This window comes from Aethalodelphis obliquidens, unplaced genomic scaffold (genome assembly GCF_003676395.1).
Source record: "Aethalodelphis obliquidens isolate GAN/ISIS:26980383/991018 unplaced genomic scaffold, ASM367639v1 scaffold5, whole genome shotgun sequence".
NCBI classification, from domain to species: Eukaryota; Metazoa; Chordata; class Mammalia; order Artiodactyla; family Delphinidae; genus Aethalodelphis; species Aethalodelphis obliquidens.
In genome coordinates this window covers 642,543-658,316 of record NW_020837949.1, presented here as the reverse complement: position 1 = coordinate 658,316, position 15,774 = coordinate 642,543, and the positions used below count along the sequence as shown (strand labels likewise).

General features: G+C 47.7%; 1 protein-coding gene across 2 annotated transcripts in view; it reads right to left on the bottom strand.

Annotated features, from left to right (window-relative positions):
* The window catches only part of PTPRN2 (protein tyrosine phosphatase receptor type N2), a 687,992-nt gene that overhangs the window by 455,545 nt on the left and 216,673 nt on the right, over positions 1 to 15,774 (bottom strand). For both annotated transcript variants that reach the window (XM_027101365.1, XM_027101366.1), the window contains exon 4: positions 2,837 to 2,939. In XM_027101365.1, the coding sequence (XP_026957166.1) occupies positions 2,837 to 2,939 (103 nt within the window). The remainder of the gene's footprint in view (positions 1 to 2,836; positions 2,940 to 15,774) is intronic.

Sequence of the window (15,774 nt, the reverse complement as noted above, 5' to 3'; positions counted from 1 at the left end):
TGAACCTGTGTCCCCCGCATCGGCAGGCGGACTCTCAACCACTGTGCCACCAGGGAAGCCTGATACAATAGTTTTTTGAAGTATCCATTGAAAATTAATAAAAGTGTGGTATAAACTAGGCCACAAAGAGAACCCCAAATTTCTAAAAAGTAAAAACTGAACATGTCACATTCTCTAACTAAAATGTAATAAAACTAGACACTGATTTAAAGTCTAAAGACAAGAGCACATAAATATGAACAAAGGAAAGAGCCTACACTTACTGCTCCCAAAGGATATAAAATTACAATTACAGATAATTTAGAACAAAAGCAAATGAGCCCATCAACATTACAGGATGATGCCAAAGCCAAGCTCACAGGCGAATGCATAGCCTTAAGTGATTTCACTGCCTTTTAACAATGAATAAATAAAATTAAGAACAAAACTTTCAGTCCAAGAAGTTTCATAAAAACAATAAATCTAAGAATGGTAGAAAGAGAAAAGTCCAAGAGATCATTATTGTTAAAAATTGTGTTAAAAGGGTAAAGAGAAAAATCAATGGCAAAGGTGTGATAATTACACACATGGTGAATGATTTTTTAAATTATAACACAGTACTGTGACTCACACTAAGTTAACAAATTTGGAAATCCCTATGAAAAGGATAATAGTTCTCTGCAAAAATGTAAAATCTGTGAGCATATTTCACCAATAATCTCAGAAGACAATAAAGTGTTATGAGATTTACCTACAAAGAAAGATCATTTAAAAATATATACCAGGCAGCAGACAATTTCAACACTGAAGAAAGTTTTGCAGAAGGTTTTTGAAAAGAAGGAAAACTATTACGTGTGTATCATGACAATCCTGTAACCTTGACAAAAGCTGAGGAAGAAGAGGGTGGGTGACCAGGATTCCTGTCACCAGGCAGAGGCCCCATAGGACACACGGCATCTCCAAACGGGACGTCCAGCAGTTTCATAAAGGAACTGTTCGCAAAGACAGAGCAGGACCAAGAGAACCGACAGGCTGACGGTGGAGAAGGGCTGGGTCTATGGGAGGGAGGAGCTAATGGGTCACAGCGGGGGTCCAAGCAGCCATGACCTTGGCAGAGCCCTGGGTGCGATGCCTTCCCGCCCTCCCAGCCAGGGGTGCACCTCGGCCAAACCCACCCAGCCCAAGGCCAAGGACCTGCTGGTGCCGCCCAGGAAGCCCATCTCTCCGGGGCAGAGCGGGCGAGGGGGGAGGGAATTAACACCCTCAAGGAAGAAATTAGAACTCCCACCTCGAGAGGGCTATGAGCTCCCTTTCCGCTGGCAACTGTATCTCATGCCATCTACGGAACAGACCGGAAAGCTACTTCTATAAAATATGGCACGTGAAGAGTTACTAGCCTTAAATAACAAGACTATGCGGAAAGAAACCAAGCAGAAAAATACAAAAAATACTTTGTATGTGGACAAAGGTCACGCACAGGAAATCCATACAGAGAATTCCAATCCCTACATATGTGTACTTGTAAACTTTTAATCTCACTTGTAATCTAAAACAGTGAAGTAACCATTTTTCATAATGAATGGACAATTATTTTAAATGACAATATTAACGCTGGTAAGAACGTGGTGACCCAGGTGTCTGTCCGTGGTCTCACCGTGTCTGATTTCTCAGGGCTGTTCTCTCTGGAAGTGCTCTTTCCCTGACGACAGTCTGGCCTTTCCGCCGTACTTGCTGACTGTCTAGACTATGTAAAGAGTTGTTCCTGCTCCGTCTGCCCAATTCTCCTATCCCTCTGCCCTCTGGCCTCCTCAGTGGAGGTCAGGGCTGTCTGGGACAGTGCACTCCACTCAGGTACATCTTCCCAGGAGGGAAGGAGCGGCGGGCGGTGCTGACATGCCCAGATGGCATTGAAAGACCAGCGTGACGAGTCTGAACTCACCCAGATGAAAATGGAAATTCAGGACAGCTTGACTTTGGTTTTTGTGTTTTGTTTTTACAGAACAGACTACAGTGGCACACTCTCCTTGTTAAAGCTCAGTATACCAGCAAGAAAGACCAGCTCCGACCCTCAAGAAACTCACGGTCTGGCCAGTGAGAGCCGCCACGGTGAACATGCTTTCACGTTTGGTGCGTGTAATCCTGCAGGACCTGGTGGCCCAGCAGCTTCCTCGGGCAGCACGGGCAGGAAGGCAGACGGCTGACATTTCTGTCACTGAGATTATTTTAACTGAGGCTACGGACAGAGAAAACTCACTCTCTGAGGGAAGAGTGGACTTCCAAGCGAAGCCTGGGGGGAAGGTTGTCTCCCTGCTGTATAAACGCCGGCTCGGGGTCGAGGCGGCCCGCGCCCGGCGCTCTGTCTGTGGGCCGAGTCCTCAGCTGCCGGGGTCTGTGTCCCCCCGCACGAGTGGGCAAGGCGTCTGCACCTCCGCACGTGTGCAGAGAGGACGAGATGGAATGTAACCAGCTCACACGGGCTGCCGTGCTTGGGGAACGGCACGCCTTTCACGGTTTAATTTGCTTTTTGTACTGAAGTGGACATAAATTCTTACTGGGAAGTGAGAATTACTGACTCCTCTGCTTTCCACCAAGGCTCTGAAGATGCAGAGCTTCCGAGGGTCTCAGGAAGGTGGGGAGGACCTTGGGGCACATCTGCTGGTGAGGACGGCCCCTTGTGGGCGGGTCGCTCCTACAACCTTACCCGGGGCAGGGCCAGCAGCCCGTGGGGGGAGTCCCTGCTGCTCCGTCACACACGTTCCAGCCTCCTGGAACGTCTACACAGAAAGACAGGGCCCTTTGCCGCGTGAAACAAGGAAAAGGGCTGCCGGCGAAGCGCCGTACACCGAGCCCGCTTTACCTGGCGGCGCCGGAGGCCTCTGGGCGTCGCGGGGAGGTCTGGGGAAGGCTGGCGAGCTCCCGCGCCATCACGTGCTGGGTGTAGCCATCCTGCCACGTGAGACCTGCGGGGAGAGTTGCAGGAACTGCGTTAACGACATGGAAGTCGAGCCAGAGCTCCCGTTTCCGTCTCTGAGTAACCGCTGCTGTTCCAGGTGTTCTCCCACAATGTCATCCATCGGGCAAGGTCCCGCTCACTGCAGTTTATTACGAGATCTTCTCCTTACAGAAATTCCAGCCCTCTGCGGCCCCTCCACCTGAAATGCGGTGGGTGCTTTGCTGTATGCAGGGGCCGGCTGCTGCAGGGCAGGGGCGCGCGCCGCCGTTAGAAGAGAGGCTCCAAGTCAAAGATGCACACTCTTCTACCTGGAAAGGTCTGGTCACAGCAAAGACATTCCTAACCCAGAAGCCGCCTAGTGGCCGCCACTCAGCGCCACTCTGCCTCCACGCCCTGGCGACTTGTTCTTTGCGACCCCGCCCTGCTTAAGAGCCACGCGTTTGAAGTGAAATAAGGGCTATTGTTACTGTGAAAGCAATTATCACGGGGCTTAATGTACTGTATCTGGGAGCCAATTACATTATATTTATACTCAAATGTTATGACAAAGAGCTTTATAACAAGGGCGAAGTACTTATGAAGGCAAAATCCATGTGATTATGCATTAATTACATGCACTGCAGATCACATGATAATTATGCTCAGAATTACCAAATAACCCCTAAGAATAATTATTATGCAATTTGTACATTTTAGATCTTATGGTAACACTTTAGCACTTAGAACTACCCCATGCAATTATCCGTAATTATCTAATCACTAAATATCATGTAATTACAGAGATATATTTTTATGCCTTGTACGAAAACACATTACCAAAATCTTCACATCAGGACCGCTGTGCTTGTTTGTGTGTGTGTGTGTGAGTGTGGTACCAGAAGGTCCAGAACTCACTGAGAACACATATTCTGGGTGGAATGAAAAGCACGGCTCTTACACATAAGCTGCCTTCATGAACACACTGGAATATGTTTTCAAATGCAAATCTAACTTTTTTTAAAATTTACAAGCGGCAAGATTCAAGCAGTTGGAATAGTTCTGAATCTCAGAAGGTTCGATGGCATTATCCAAAGTGGGAGCTGTGGGGAAGTTCGCCCCCCCGCCCCCGCCCCGCCGCTCCATCCACAGCAACCAGCAAGCGGCTCAGTTTGCGACGTGACGTTTCGAGAGCGGGCCGTGCAGGGAGACCCGGCCCCACTGGCACCGCTACCCTAACTTCAGGACTCAATGTGCTTAATAAGCAAGTTTGTTCCATCTGCCAACAGCAACTAGAAAACGCCCCACGTGAAATGTGTTTGTGCGGCTATTATCGGTCCATTCCCAGGAGTATTCACAATGGGAAGCACATCTGCAACAGTAGCATAACATCTAGCACTGCTGGCTCAGAAAACGGGCGTGGTTTAACCACACCATTCCCTAAGGGACGGTCTTCACGTCAACATCCACCAGGAAACAGAAAAAATCACGAGCGCAAAAAGAACTTTCTGTGAAAAAAAATCATTTTTACGATTTAAATAACAGAACTTCAGTAATATTTTCATCTAAAGAGCACAGAAGTCTAAGCTGTGCCGACTCTGAGGCCTGTGAGGAGGCCTCAGCTGCAACAGGTGCACCTGATCGAGGTGGTCTGCACGGGCCGTGAGGGGAACCTGAGCCCCAGCCCAGATCTCTCAGCTTTCCTGGGAGCAGGCAGGAACTGGGCACTTGGATAGAAAAACAAGGAATGTGTAGGTCCGGGAGCCTAGACGTCCTCCCTGAAGTTCTCTCCAAGGCCAGTCAGAGGAGGTAAAGCCCTGGGGAGAGGGGGTCCGGGCCTGGAAGACGAGAAGACACTGTTCCCACCAGGTACAGCCAATCCCTGGAAACTATGCGTGTGGAAGGCTGTGCAGTGTGGAAAGAGACTGGCTAGGGACCCAGGGACCCAAGAAACAGGTGCTGGGCCCCCTGGGCTTCCCTTGGACTGTGATCTCAGACTTGGAACTGAACCAGCCACCGACGCTGGTGCCAATGAGGCCCAGCTGCAGTTACCTCTCTCCAGTTGGAGGGCCCGGGAAGAAGTGACTCAGCACGTTGCAGACAGTACAGCTCCACTCCCACCAAACACCGCAAAGGCCGACAGGGAGCCTGGGCGTCCTCCTTTGTGAGGCCAGAGTGACTCTGCCAGCGTCATCAGAGCAGCCAAGTGGGGAGGGGGACTTCCCTCCCCACTGGGTGGTAACCACCCCCTGGCGTGCCAGTGGAGACCGTGTGGGGAGTTCAGACTCCCACCTACCTGCTGCCCAGCAGCGAGGACAAGAACCCTCCCTCAGGTGCCAGCAGAGACCTGGTGGGGACCCTGGCCTTCGACCTCCATTGCCAGTAACAGAGCCCCTACCCCAGCAGAGCAGAGCCAGAAAAAGCCAGTTAAAACACAAGTTTAAATGAGATCCGGAGACTCATAACATAATACAAAAATGCCCAGGTTTCAACAGAAAACCACTCTTACCAAAACCAAGAAAACCTCAAACTGAAGGAAAAGTCAGCACACACCAAACCTGAGATGTCAGCCTTATCTCACAAAGACTATAAGGCAGCCGTGACAGAAACACTTAAGTGAACATTCGTGAGCTGGAGACAAATGAAACAACGGGAAAAGCCTCAATAAAGACACAAATATTAAAAAAAAAGTGAAAATGTTATAATTTAAAAATACAATAACCAAAATAAACAGCTCACTGCACACACTTAATAGAAGGATGGAGGGGACAGAGAGAAGAATCAGTGACCTGGAAGAGAGAACAACAGAAATCACCCAATTTCAACAATAGAGAGAAGATAGTCTGAAAAAAAAAAAGGGACAGAGCCTCTGGGTTGTGGGGCTATAACAAAAGATCTAACTTTCATGTCATCAGAATCCCAGAAGGAGAGGAGAAAGAAAGCAGGGCTGAAAAGGTACTCAAAAAAATGATGGCTGAAAATTTCTCAGTTTTGGCAAGAGACATAAACCTAAAGATTCCAGAAGCTGAGCACCCCAAGTGCGATAAACCCAAACCTCCTCCAAGGCACATGATAATTGTACTTCTTAAGACCATATGCAAAGAGGAAAATGTTAACAGTAGCCAGAGAAATGACACCTTACCTATGAGGGGAACATAATTCAAATGACAGAGGATTTCTCATCAGAAACCACAGAGGCCACATGAAAGTTCTGAAAGAAAAAGCTGTCAATCCAGAATCCTGAAAGTCTACCAATCCGGATACCTCGTGAAAACACTGTTCAGGAATGACAGGGAAATGAAGACATTCTCAGATAAATGCAAATGAGAGCATACTTTGCCAGCAGACCTATCCCAAAAGAATTGCTATATGAACTTCTCTAAATAGAAAGGTGATGATAGAAGAAACTTGGAACACCAAGACGGAAAAAGAGCATGAAAAGTAAAGGTGTGAGTAAATATGATAAGCTTTCCTTCTTCGGAGCTTTCTAAATTATGTTTGACAGTTGAAGCAAACATGATAACACTGTCTGATGTGCTTCTAAATATACGTAGAGGAAATATTTAAAATAATTATAATAAACGGGGAAAACCATAAAAGGAGGTAAGGTTTCTATACCCCACTCAAAATGGTAAAATGATAACACCAGTAAACTGCGATAGTTTTATATATATATATAATGTATGTACTATCTATACCAGCTACTAAAAAGGCTATCAAGAGATACACTCAAAAACAATACAGATGAATCAAAATGCATTTGTAAAAAACGGTGAACATAACCTAAAGGAATGCAGGAAAAAGAACACAGACAAAAAAATAGAATAGAACAAAAAGATATAATAGGAGTTTAAGTCTTAACAAATCAATAATTACATTAAATATAAATGGGCTAAATATACCGATGAAGACAAACATCGATTGAGCGGATTAAAAATGCATGACCCAACCATATGCTGTTTATAAGAAACTCACTCCAGCTTTCAAGTTGAAGTAAAAGGATAAAAAAAGATATATCATTAATTAAAGACAAGTAGCGGTGGTTATCATAATAGCAGATAAATTAGTATTCATAACAAACAAAATTACCAGGGACAGGACATAACATAATGATAAAAGGGTAAATCTGCCAAGAAGATATAGCAATCCTAAATATATACACACCAAGCAACAGGGCTGCAAATGTGAGAAGCAGAAACTGACAGAAGTTTCTACATTGCCATCATCGCAATTACCCTCCTAAACATGTGCATCTTCATCCAATTAAAGTGGACCATATCCTGGAACATAAATAAAACTCAGCAACATGAAAAGGGTCAAAATCATTCAGAGTATGTTCTCCAATCAGTGGAGTCAAACTAGAAATCAGTAACATAAATATAACAAGAAAAGTCTCCAAACACTTGGAACTTAAACACTTCTAAACAAGCCACAGGTCAAAGAGAATCCAAGGGAAAAAATACACTGAACTGAGTGAAAATGAAAATACAGCATATCAAAATTTGTGGGGCACAGTTAAAGCTGCACTGAGTGAAACTTTTAGCACTAAATACTTACATTAGAAAAAGTCTCAAATCAATCATCTAAATTCCCACATGAAGAAGCTAGGAAAAGGAGAGCGAAATAAACCCAAGGCAACTAGAAGGAAGGAAATAATAAAGAGCAGAAATCAACAAAATTGAAATTTAAAAAATAGAGAAATCAGTGAAAACAAAAGCTGCTTTCCTGAAAAGATCAGTAAAATTGGCAAACCTCTAGCAAGACTGACAATGAAAAAGCGAGACCAGTCACAAATTATCAATAACAGCAACGAAACAGGGGACATCAGTACAGACCCTGCAGACCTCATAAGGGAACAAACAAGTCTACACACATAAACATAGCACCTTAGACGAAATGGACCCATTCCTCGAAAAACACAAACTAATACAACTCATCCAATATGAAAATAGATAATTTGATAACCCTATAACCATTACGAAAATTGAATTCATAATTTAAAACCTCCCAAAAAGATATTTCCAGACCCAGATGGTTTCACTGGATAATTCTACCAAACATTTAAGGAAGAATTAATATGAATTCTATACAATTCCTTCTGGAAAACAGAAAAGGAGGAAATAGTTTCCAATTAATTTTATGTAGCTAATATTAACCTGATACCAAAAGCAGACAAAGACAATACCAAAAAAAGAGAAAAAGAAACCTACATACCAATATCCCTCATGAATACTGACATAAAAATCCATACCATAATATTAGCATATAAAATCCAGCAATATATAAAAATAATTGTACACGATGGGGTTTATTCCAGGGATGCAAGACTGGTTTAATCCAAAATAAATCAATTAATCCAACACCTTTTCATGATGGATATTCTCACAAATATAGAAATTGAGAGGAACTTCATCAACTTGGCGATGAACGTCTACACAAGCCTTACAGCGAACATCATACTTAAAGGTAAGAAGCTAGAAGCTTTCCCATTACAATCAGGAAAAAGGCAAGGATGTCCTCTTGCACCACTTTTACTCAATAGAGCCAAAAGTTCTCAATAGTGCAAGAGGGCAATATAAGGAAATAAAAGTCATGCAGGTGAAAAAGGAAGAAATAAAACTGTACCTATTTCCAGATGACATAATTTTCCACATGGAAAATTCCAATGAATCTACAAAAATCTCCTGGAATAAATTATTTTTCTATATTAGCTATGAACACACTGAAACTAAAACATTATTTACAGTCACTCACAAAGTAAAATATTTAGGTGTAAATCTAACAAAACATGTGCACTGAAAACTACACAATGTTGATGAAAGAAATCAAAGATCTAAATAAATGATAGACATAATGTGCTCATGGACTGGAAATCGCAGCATAATAATGATGTAAACTCTCCCCAAATTGATACACAAGTTTAACACAATTCCTATCAGAACCCCAGAAAAATTCTTTGTAGATACAGACAAGAAATTTATGTGGAACAGCAAAGGAACTAGAGAACTTAAAACAATTTGGAAAAAGAAGAATGAAGCAGGAGGAATGATTCTACCTAATAATTCTATACCTATAGTCTTATTAATAGGCACAGTAGTCAAGGCCGTGTAGTACTGGTGGGAGGAGACTCAGATCAACAGAACAAAACAGGGAACCCAGAAACAGACCCACACAGAAACGCCCAACAGATTTTTGACAAAAGTGCAAAAGGAACTTAATGGTCGAAAAATTGCCTTTTCAACAAATAGTGCTGGAGCAACGGAGCATCCAGAGGCCAGAACAGGAGCCTTGACACAGGTCTCATGGTTCACACGAAAAGTAGCCAAAACGGGTCACGGATATAAATGCAAAACATAAAACAACAACAATCTTAGGGGACTAGAAAGATGAAAACCTCTAGAGCCTGAGGCTAAGCAGTAAGTTCCTAGACTTGACACCAGACATCGTCCATAAAAAGGAAAACTGATCAACTAGATCTCGTCAAAATTAAAAACTTCTGCTCTGTGAAAGGTCCTATTAAGAGGAGGAAAAGACAGAGTGGGAGAAAATAATTCAAACTACACATCCAACAAGGGACTCTACTATCTGGAGTTTACAGAGCACTGAGAATTAAACATTAAAAAATCCAATTATAAAGTGGACAAAAGCCATGAGGAGACATTTCACCGAAGAGGATGTGCAGATGGCAAATAAGCACACAAAAGGCTGTTCCACATCATTGGCCGTCAGGCAGACGGAAGTTAAACACAGTGAGACATCACTGCACACCTCTCAGAAGGACTAAAATGAAACGTCGCCGCAACACCAAATTCTGCCGAGGATCTGGGGAAACTGGGCCACTGTTACATTTCTAGTGGGACTGAAAACTGGTACAGCCACTCTGGAAAGAAGTCTGGCAGAGTTTCTTAAACACGAAACACGCACATCATACAACCGAGCAACTGGACCCCTGGCCACTGATTCCAGAGAAACGAAGACTTAACGTTCACACAGAAACTTGCAAACAAATGCTTATCGCGGTTTCATTTATAATACCCCAAACGGGAAAGAGCCCAGATACCATCCAGTGAGTGAGGGTTAAACAAACAGGTCCATCCACACCACGGACCAGTACTCAGCAGCAAAAATGACGCAGGGAGTAAAAGGGAGGGACTACAGCACAGCCACAACCTGGATGAATCTCCAGAAAATTCTGCCGAGTGGAAAAGCCAATCCAAAAAGGTTATGGTGTGCTAGGGCAGGGCTTGACACGGTTGGTGAGGGCGCGAGTCCAGCGAGGGGGCAGAGGCGGGTGGAGGGTGGTGTGAGGCCACAGGAGGCCCTGGACACCACACGAGGAAGGGCTGGCGTTTTCTGCATGCAGTACGGAGCCTTAAAAACGTTCTGAGTAGGACAAAAAAAAAACAACTCTGCCTTAGAAATATGATAAAATAACAACATGAAAAAGTTTTTAATTTTAAAACAATAAAAATATCTACCCATGAGCCAGGCACTCTTCTAAGTACTTCCTGTTTTTATCCTAATGATTTGTGAATAATGAGTTAAAGATAGTAGAGAGAAGGAAAAAAGCATTGGGTAAGAGTTGTAAAAACTGTCTATTTTGGGCTTCCCTGGTGGCGCAGTGGTTGAGAATCTGCCTGCCAATGCAGGGGACGCGGGTTCGAGCCCTGGTCTGGGAAGATCCCACGTGCCGCAGAGCAACTAGGCCCGTGAGCCACAACTACTGAGCCTGCGCGTCTGGAGCCTGTGCTCTGCAACAAGAGAGGCCGCGATAGTGAGAGGCCCGCGCGCCGCGATGAAGAGTGGCCCCTGCTCGCTGCAACAAGAGAAAGCCCGCGCACAGAAACGAAGACCCAACACAGCAAAAATAAATAAATAAACAAAAATTGTCTATTTCAAGAGACTATGAGGTTGGGCTCTCAAGGACTGATGGTGCAGGTGGTCTGAGCTGCAGTAAAGGGGCAGGTGAGGTCAAAGGCTGGCAGCTGCACCACTAGGAACAAAAAATCTTGAAGGAGGAGGACGGACCTTATGGGGGGGACCTCACAAGGAGAGGGGACCTCCAGAGGAGAGAGAGGGGACCTCACAGGGGAGAGGGGACCTCACAGGGGAGGGGGGATCTCACAGAGGAGAGGGGACCTCACAGAGGAGAGAGAGGGGACCTCACAGGGGAGAGGGGACCTCACAAGGGAGGGGGGACCTCACAGAGGAGAGGGGACCTCACAGGGGAGGGGGGCCCTCACAGCGGAGGGGGGCCCTCACAGCAGAGGGGGGAGGTCACAGAGGGTGGCCCTCAGCGGCAAGCAGGTTTTGGGGGGACAGCAGCGCTGGCAGGATCTAGGCTCATGGGAAGACATGGTGGTAGGCACCTGGAGGCCACCCCTTGGCAGGAGCTGCCTGTCCTTGGAGAGGAGCACAGCGCTCCGAACCTGCAGCAAGGAGTGACCTGGGAATGTTATGGAGGATGACCCCAGGTAGAAAGGGGCGTCTTCTCGACAAGAAACGTAAGGTTGACCGTAGGCGTCAGCCAGTTCTCCTTTATAAGGAGAGTCCAGACTCACAGTGTATCCCTGAGGCTGCGGGTGTGAGCCTGGTCCGGAGACTGGGGAGCTCCAGGTCAGAGGCAACAGAGTTAAGCCCCTGAGCGGGTTTAACTCAGGTTTTCATAGTTGTGGAAGATCCAGGCACTGCAGTAAGTAGTAAGTCAGGCTGGAACCTGCACATCCGGGACTTTCACAGATGGTACCATATGGTCAAGATAATTCTCTCTGCCTCTTTGAAAAATGTTTGCAGAGACAATTTACAAGCCATACAAGAAATCAGTCTTGTTATTATATATTCACACTTCATTTTCACGTTGAAAACTGTGATAATCAACTTATTTATTGAGTTGGTTGTAAATAACTTATTCATCCCACCCGGTAGCAAATAACTTTCCACCTGAAGGTTCCCAGGAGTCAGGGAAGCAGCCTGCCTGCCTTTCCCTGGCCAAGCAAACCCTATTCATCAATTTAAAAGAAAGTGGAGACTTCCCCGGTGGCTCAGTGGTTAAGAATCCGCCTGCCAATGCAGGGGACAAGGGTTCGATCCCCGGGAAGATCTCACATGCCGCAGAGCAACTGAGCCCGTGTGCCATAACTACTGAGCCCGTGCGCCACAACTACTGAGCCCGCGTGCCTAGAGCCCATGCTCTGCAGCAAGAGAAGCCACCGCAGTAAGAAGCCTGCACACCACAATGAGAGTAGCCCCTGCTCGCTGCAACTAGAGAAAGCCCGTGCACAGCAACGAAGACCCAACACAGCCAAAAATAAATAAATAAATTTAAAAATTAAAATATTTTTAAAAAACAGAAAGTGGGTTTATCTGGCAGCAAAAGCAGAGCACGGCAGGACTCAGGCAGGGCAAGGAGTTACCCCAAGGGTCTGCTCGGCCCACCTGCCCACTGCAAATGCGTTTTTCCTTCCCTGACTCACTGTCCCTCTCAACTCGACATGAGTCCGAGCAGGAGTCCTGTTTGCTGGAAGCTACCTTATTCCAGAGCTCAGGTTTCTGACTCATCGCTCTGTGACTCCCTTTCCCCCATTCATTAATGGGAACTTCCTCCCTACTGTACTGCAAGTCCCCCAGGAGGGGGCCAGCTGGGGCCTTTCCCCCGGGACACGAGCTCCACCGGCCCAGCAGCAGCCTTAGCATTCCAGCGAGTGACTTAGCAGCAAGAAGGCCTCTACCGCAGGCCTTGAGTAACAAAGGACCCTGGAAGAGGCCACAAATCAGGGAGCCAGTGACATCAGGGAGGCCACAAATCAGGGAGCCATGTCCCACATGGGATGTGGGACAGAGGCGGGGCAGTGCTGTGACAGCAGGTGCAGACCCCACGCAGCATCTGTCCACGGGTCACCCGATGCTGAGCCCAGGCCGCGTCATGCTCCTCCTGGAAGAGGCTGCAGGCGTTCGTGGGCCCAGAGACCCCTGTGAGGCCACCACCTCCTCTGCCGTCAGTCACAAAGCAGTAGGTCCTCCGTGCCTTCCCCGGATATCAGGAAACTTCACAACGGGGAGTGTGTCGGCCTCACAGGGCTTGCAGACCACACCGGCCAGACGAGAGTGCGCAAGTCCGCTTTACTGGAGCGACACAGAAACACGGTTGCAGCCACGACCCTCACAATGAGCCCTGGAGCCCGGTTCTCCTCTCCCTCCCATCTCCCCTCCCCTCCTCCCTCCCCTCCCTCCCCTCCCTCCTCTCTCCCTTCCCTTCCCCCTCCCTCCTCCCCTCCCCTCCCCTCCCCCTCCCTCCCCCCTCCCCCTCCCTCCTCCCCTCCTCCATCCCTTCCTAAGGCTGATGCTTTGTTTCGCTCCTTGGAACACCTACGCCCTGGCCATCATCCCGTCAGGAATGTGCGGGGCACAGGTGAGCGCTCTCGCCCATTTTCACCACTGCCAGGTCAACACGGGAGCCTGACTATCCCCGGCGCTGCTCCACGGTCCCCAGCCACCACCCTCATCTCACCGCAGACTTCCATTTCCAGAATAAGGACACGTCGAATGATGTCTGAGTCACTCACACGGCTCTCCTAGCTACCGCCTGGGCGGGTGCTGCTGGGCAGGGCAGAGACGCAGCGCAGCCACCACCCGGCGAGACGACAGCAGCCCGAGCCTCCCCCGGCGCCTGGCGACGCAGCCTCGCTAGCCACGGGCACCCGCTCGCGGGAAGAGGGCGCAGTGGCAGCGTGGAGCTGGAGAGTCTGACCCGACAAGCAGGCCATCTGCAGTCACCAGGGAAGGACAGGGTCCCCACCAGAGCTACGCATTCCACGCAAGAGGGAAAAACGCCAGCGGGAGGTTCAGGGAGCCAGGCGGGCTCCCGTGCCCCTTCAGTGGGACTCAGCGCGTTCGTCTCAGGCCTGCGACTCTGGTGGACGCAGAGGAAACTGGGTTAGGGTAACTCCACTTCTCCCCTGTTAACAGGCCCAGTAAAATGACTGGGGAATATATGAGAAAAAGGGGGAGGCACAAGGACATAAATCCAGCAAATTGGTCTTTTAAACGAGTATGAGAAGGGAGGTAGAGAGAGCAAGGAACAGTATTCAGAGCTATTAAATAAAAACCCCAAACACAGCCATACCAGAAAGGCCGGCGTGATTAAAGGCTGCATCTCCTTCAAACTCTGCACTTACCAGAGCCTATTACTCTGTTGAAGACCCATTCAGCGGGGAACCACATTTTTCTAACAGCAAATGAGAAAAACCCCATTAAACGATTGAGATAAAGTCCTTATTCTCAACCATTCATGAACGGAGCAGGGAGTGAGTGCAGGCTGCGTTGACAGCCTGGTGGAGGGCCCCGTGCAAGTCCAGGAACTCTCAGGATGTCACTGCCAAAGCAACAGACCCCAAGCACATCTGTGGTGCTGGCTCACACAGCCTCACGCAGGCACCCTCGGGCTAGAGCCCCCGTAACAGTGGTCTCTGTGCTGAGGACCGGCAAGCACGCAGGTCTACCTTCACAATGGAGACTTCACGGTTTTCCAGCTCATGGGATCTTATCAGTTCTTTCCAGCACCAGGCTGGGCTTGGCAATTTCAGAGCAGACTGTTGATGGACTCCGCCTTTTATTTCAAATCTTTCACTGCCCTCGATACAGACTTCAAAGTACAAGTCACCCCAGCCACACTCACCATAATGACACTGTTTCCTGAAATTCTTACCCCTCTGGTCTGGGTCCACCGGGGAAGGATTCTACCGGAATCTTGTGATTGATTTTAAATTCACATTCTATGGCCCACAGTTCCCCTGATGAGAAATCACAGCTTCAGGGCCCCTCAAGTGCTTACTGAGTAGGAAAATATTTCGGAACATTTTTTAAAGTCAAGGAGATGATACACCTTCAACGTTCCTAAAAATGCATGTGGACCTGCGAGAAAAGGGGCCTGCAAGGCTCCAGCGGGATCTGCAATCTCTCAGACACAAGATGTGCCTCACACAGGAGACCAGATTTCCACTAAGCTGCTTGTCTTGTCGCTTTTGCTGTGGAGGATTAAGCACTACTGAGTGCTAAGTACCTGCTCAGCAGCTGTCTCCACTGAGGACTAAGTACTACTGGGTACTAAGAGGACTAAATACGGCCGGGGACTAAGTTCCTCCTCACAGCATCCACTGGGTCCTGACCCTGCCTCTCAGATGGCACCTGTCACTGCCCTCCCTCCCTCCTTCCCTTCTCCCGCCGTGGCCCACGTCCCCCTCTGACCATGGCTGCAGCACCCGGCCCTGGGCAGACAGCAAGTGGCCTCCTTCCCAGGGACTCGCACGGTGGTTCCTGCTCAGTCAGGAGGGCAAGTCGAGGCCCCACCCAAAGGGCATCTCGAGTTCAGACAAACATTCCTGGTCCCGTCCGGCGTGGCATCCTCCCTGGGACTTGGAAGAACTCCCATAAGGGCTTTTATTTCTTAACTCAGAAGTGCAGAAAATGAAACTAAACATCAAATGATCAAAATGATGCTTTAGGGCAGGGGGTAGCACGAAAGTACCTCAAAGTAGAAACAAATGAAAAGTGAGAAAGTCCAGGCACCGAACTGAAGCAGAGGCTGAAAATTTCCCACAAACGTGTCTTGCTTACAAGTGCCAAACAGGAGACAGAAAGAGACGTGGAACATTCAGACACTGTGTTGTCTGATGTGTGTATGAGTGTGTGAGTGTGCGTGTGCATGCACGTGAGAGTGTGGGTGTGTGCTTGCATGTGTGTGCGTGTGTGTTTTAACAGGAACTGAACTTTCTCTGAGCCCGTGTGTGGCTGATGTAACAAATGTGTGGTGGGTGCTGAGCGGGGGAGAAGGGGAGGGGGAGGAGGGGGGAGGGGAGGGGAGGAGGGGG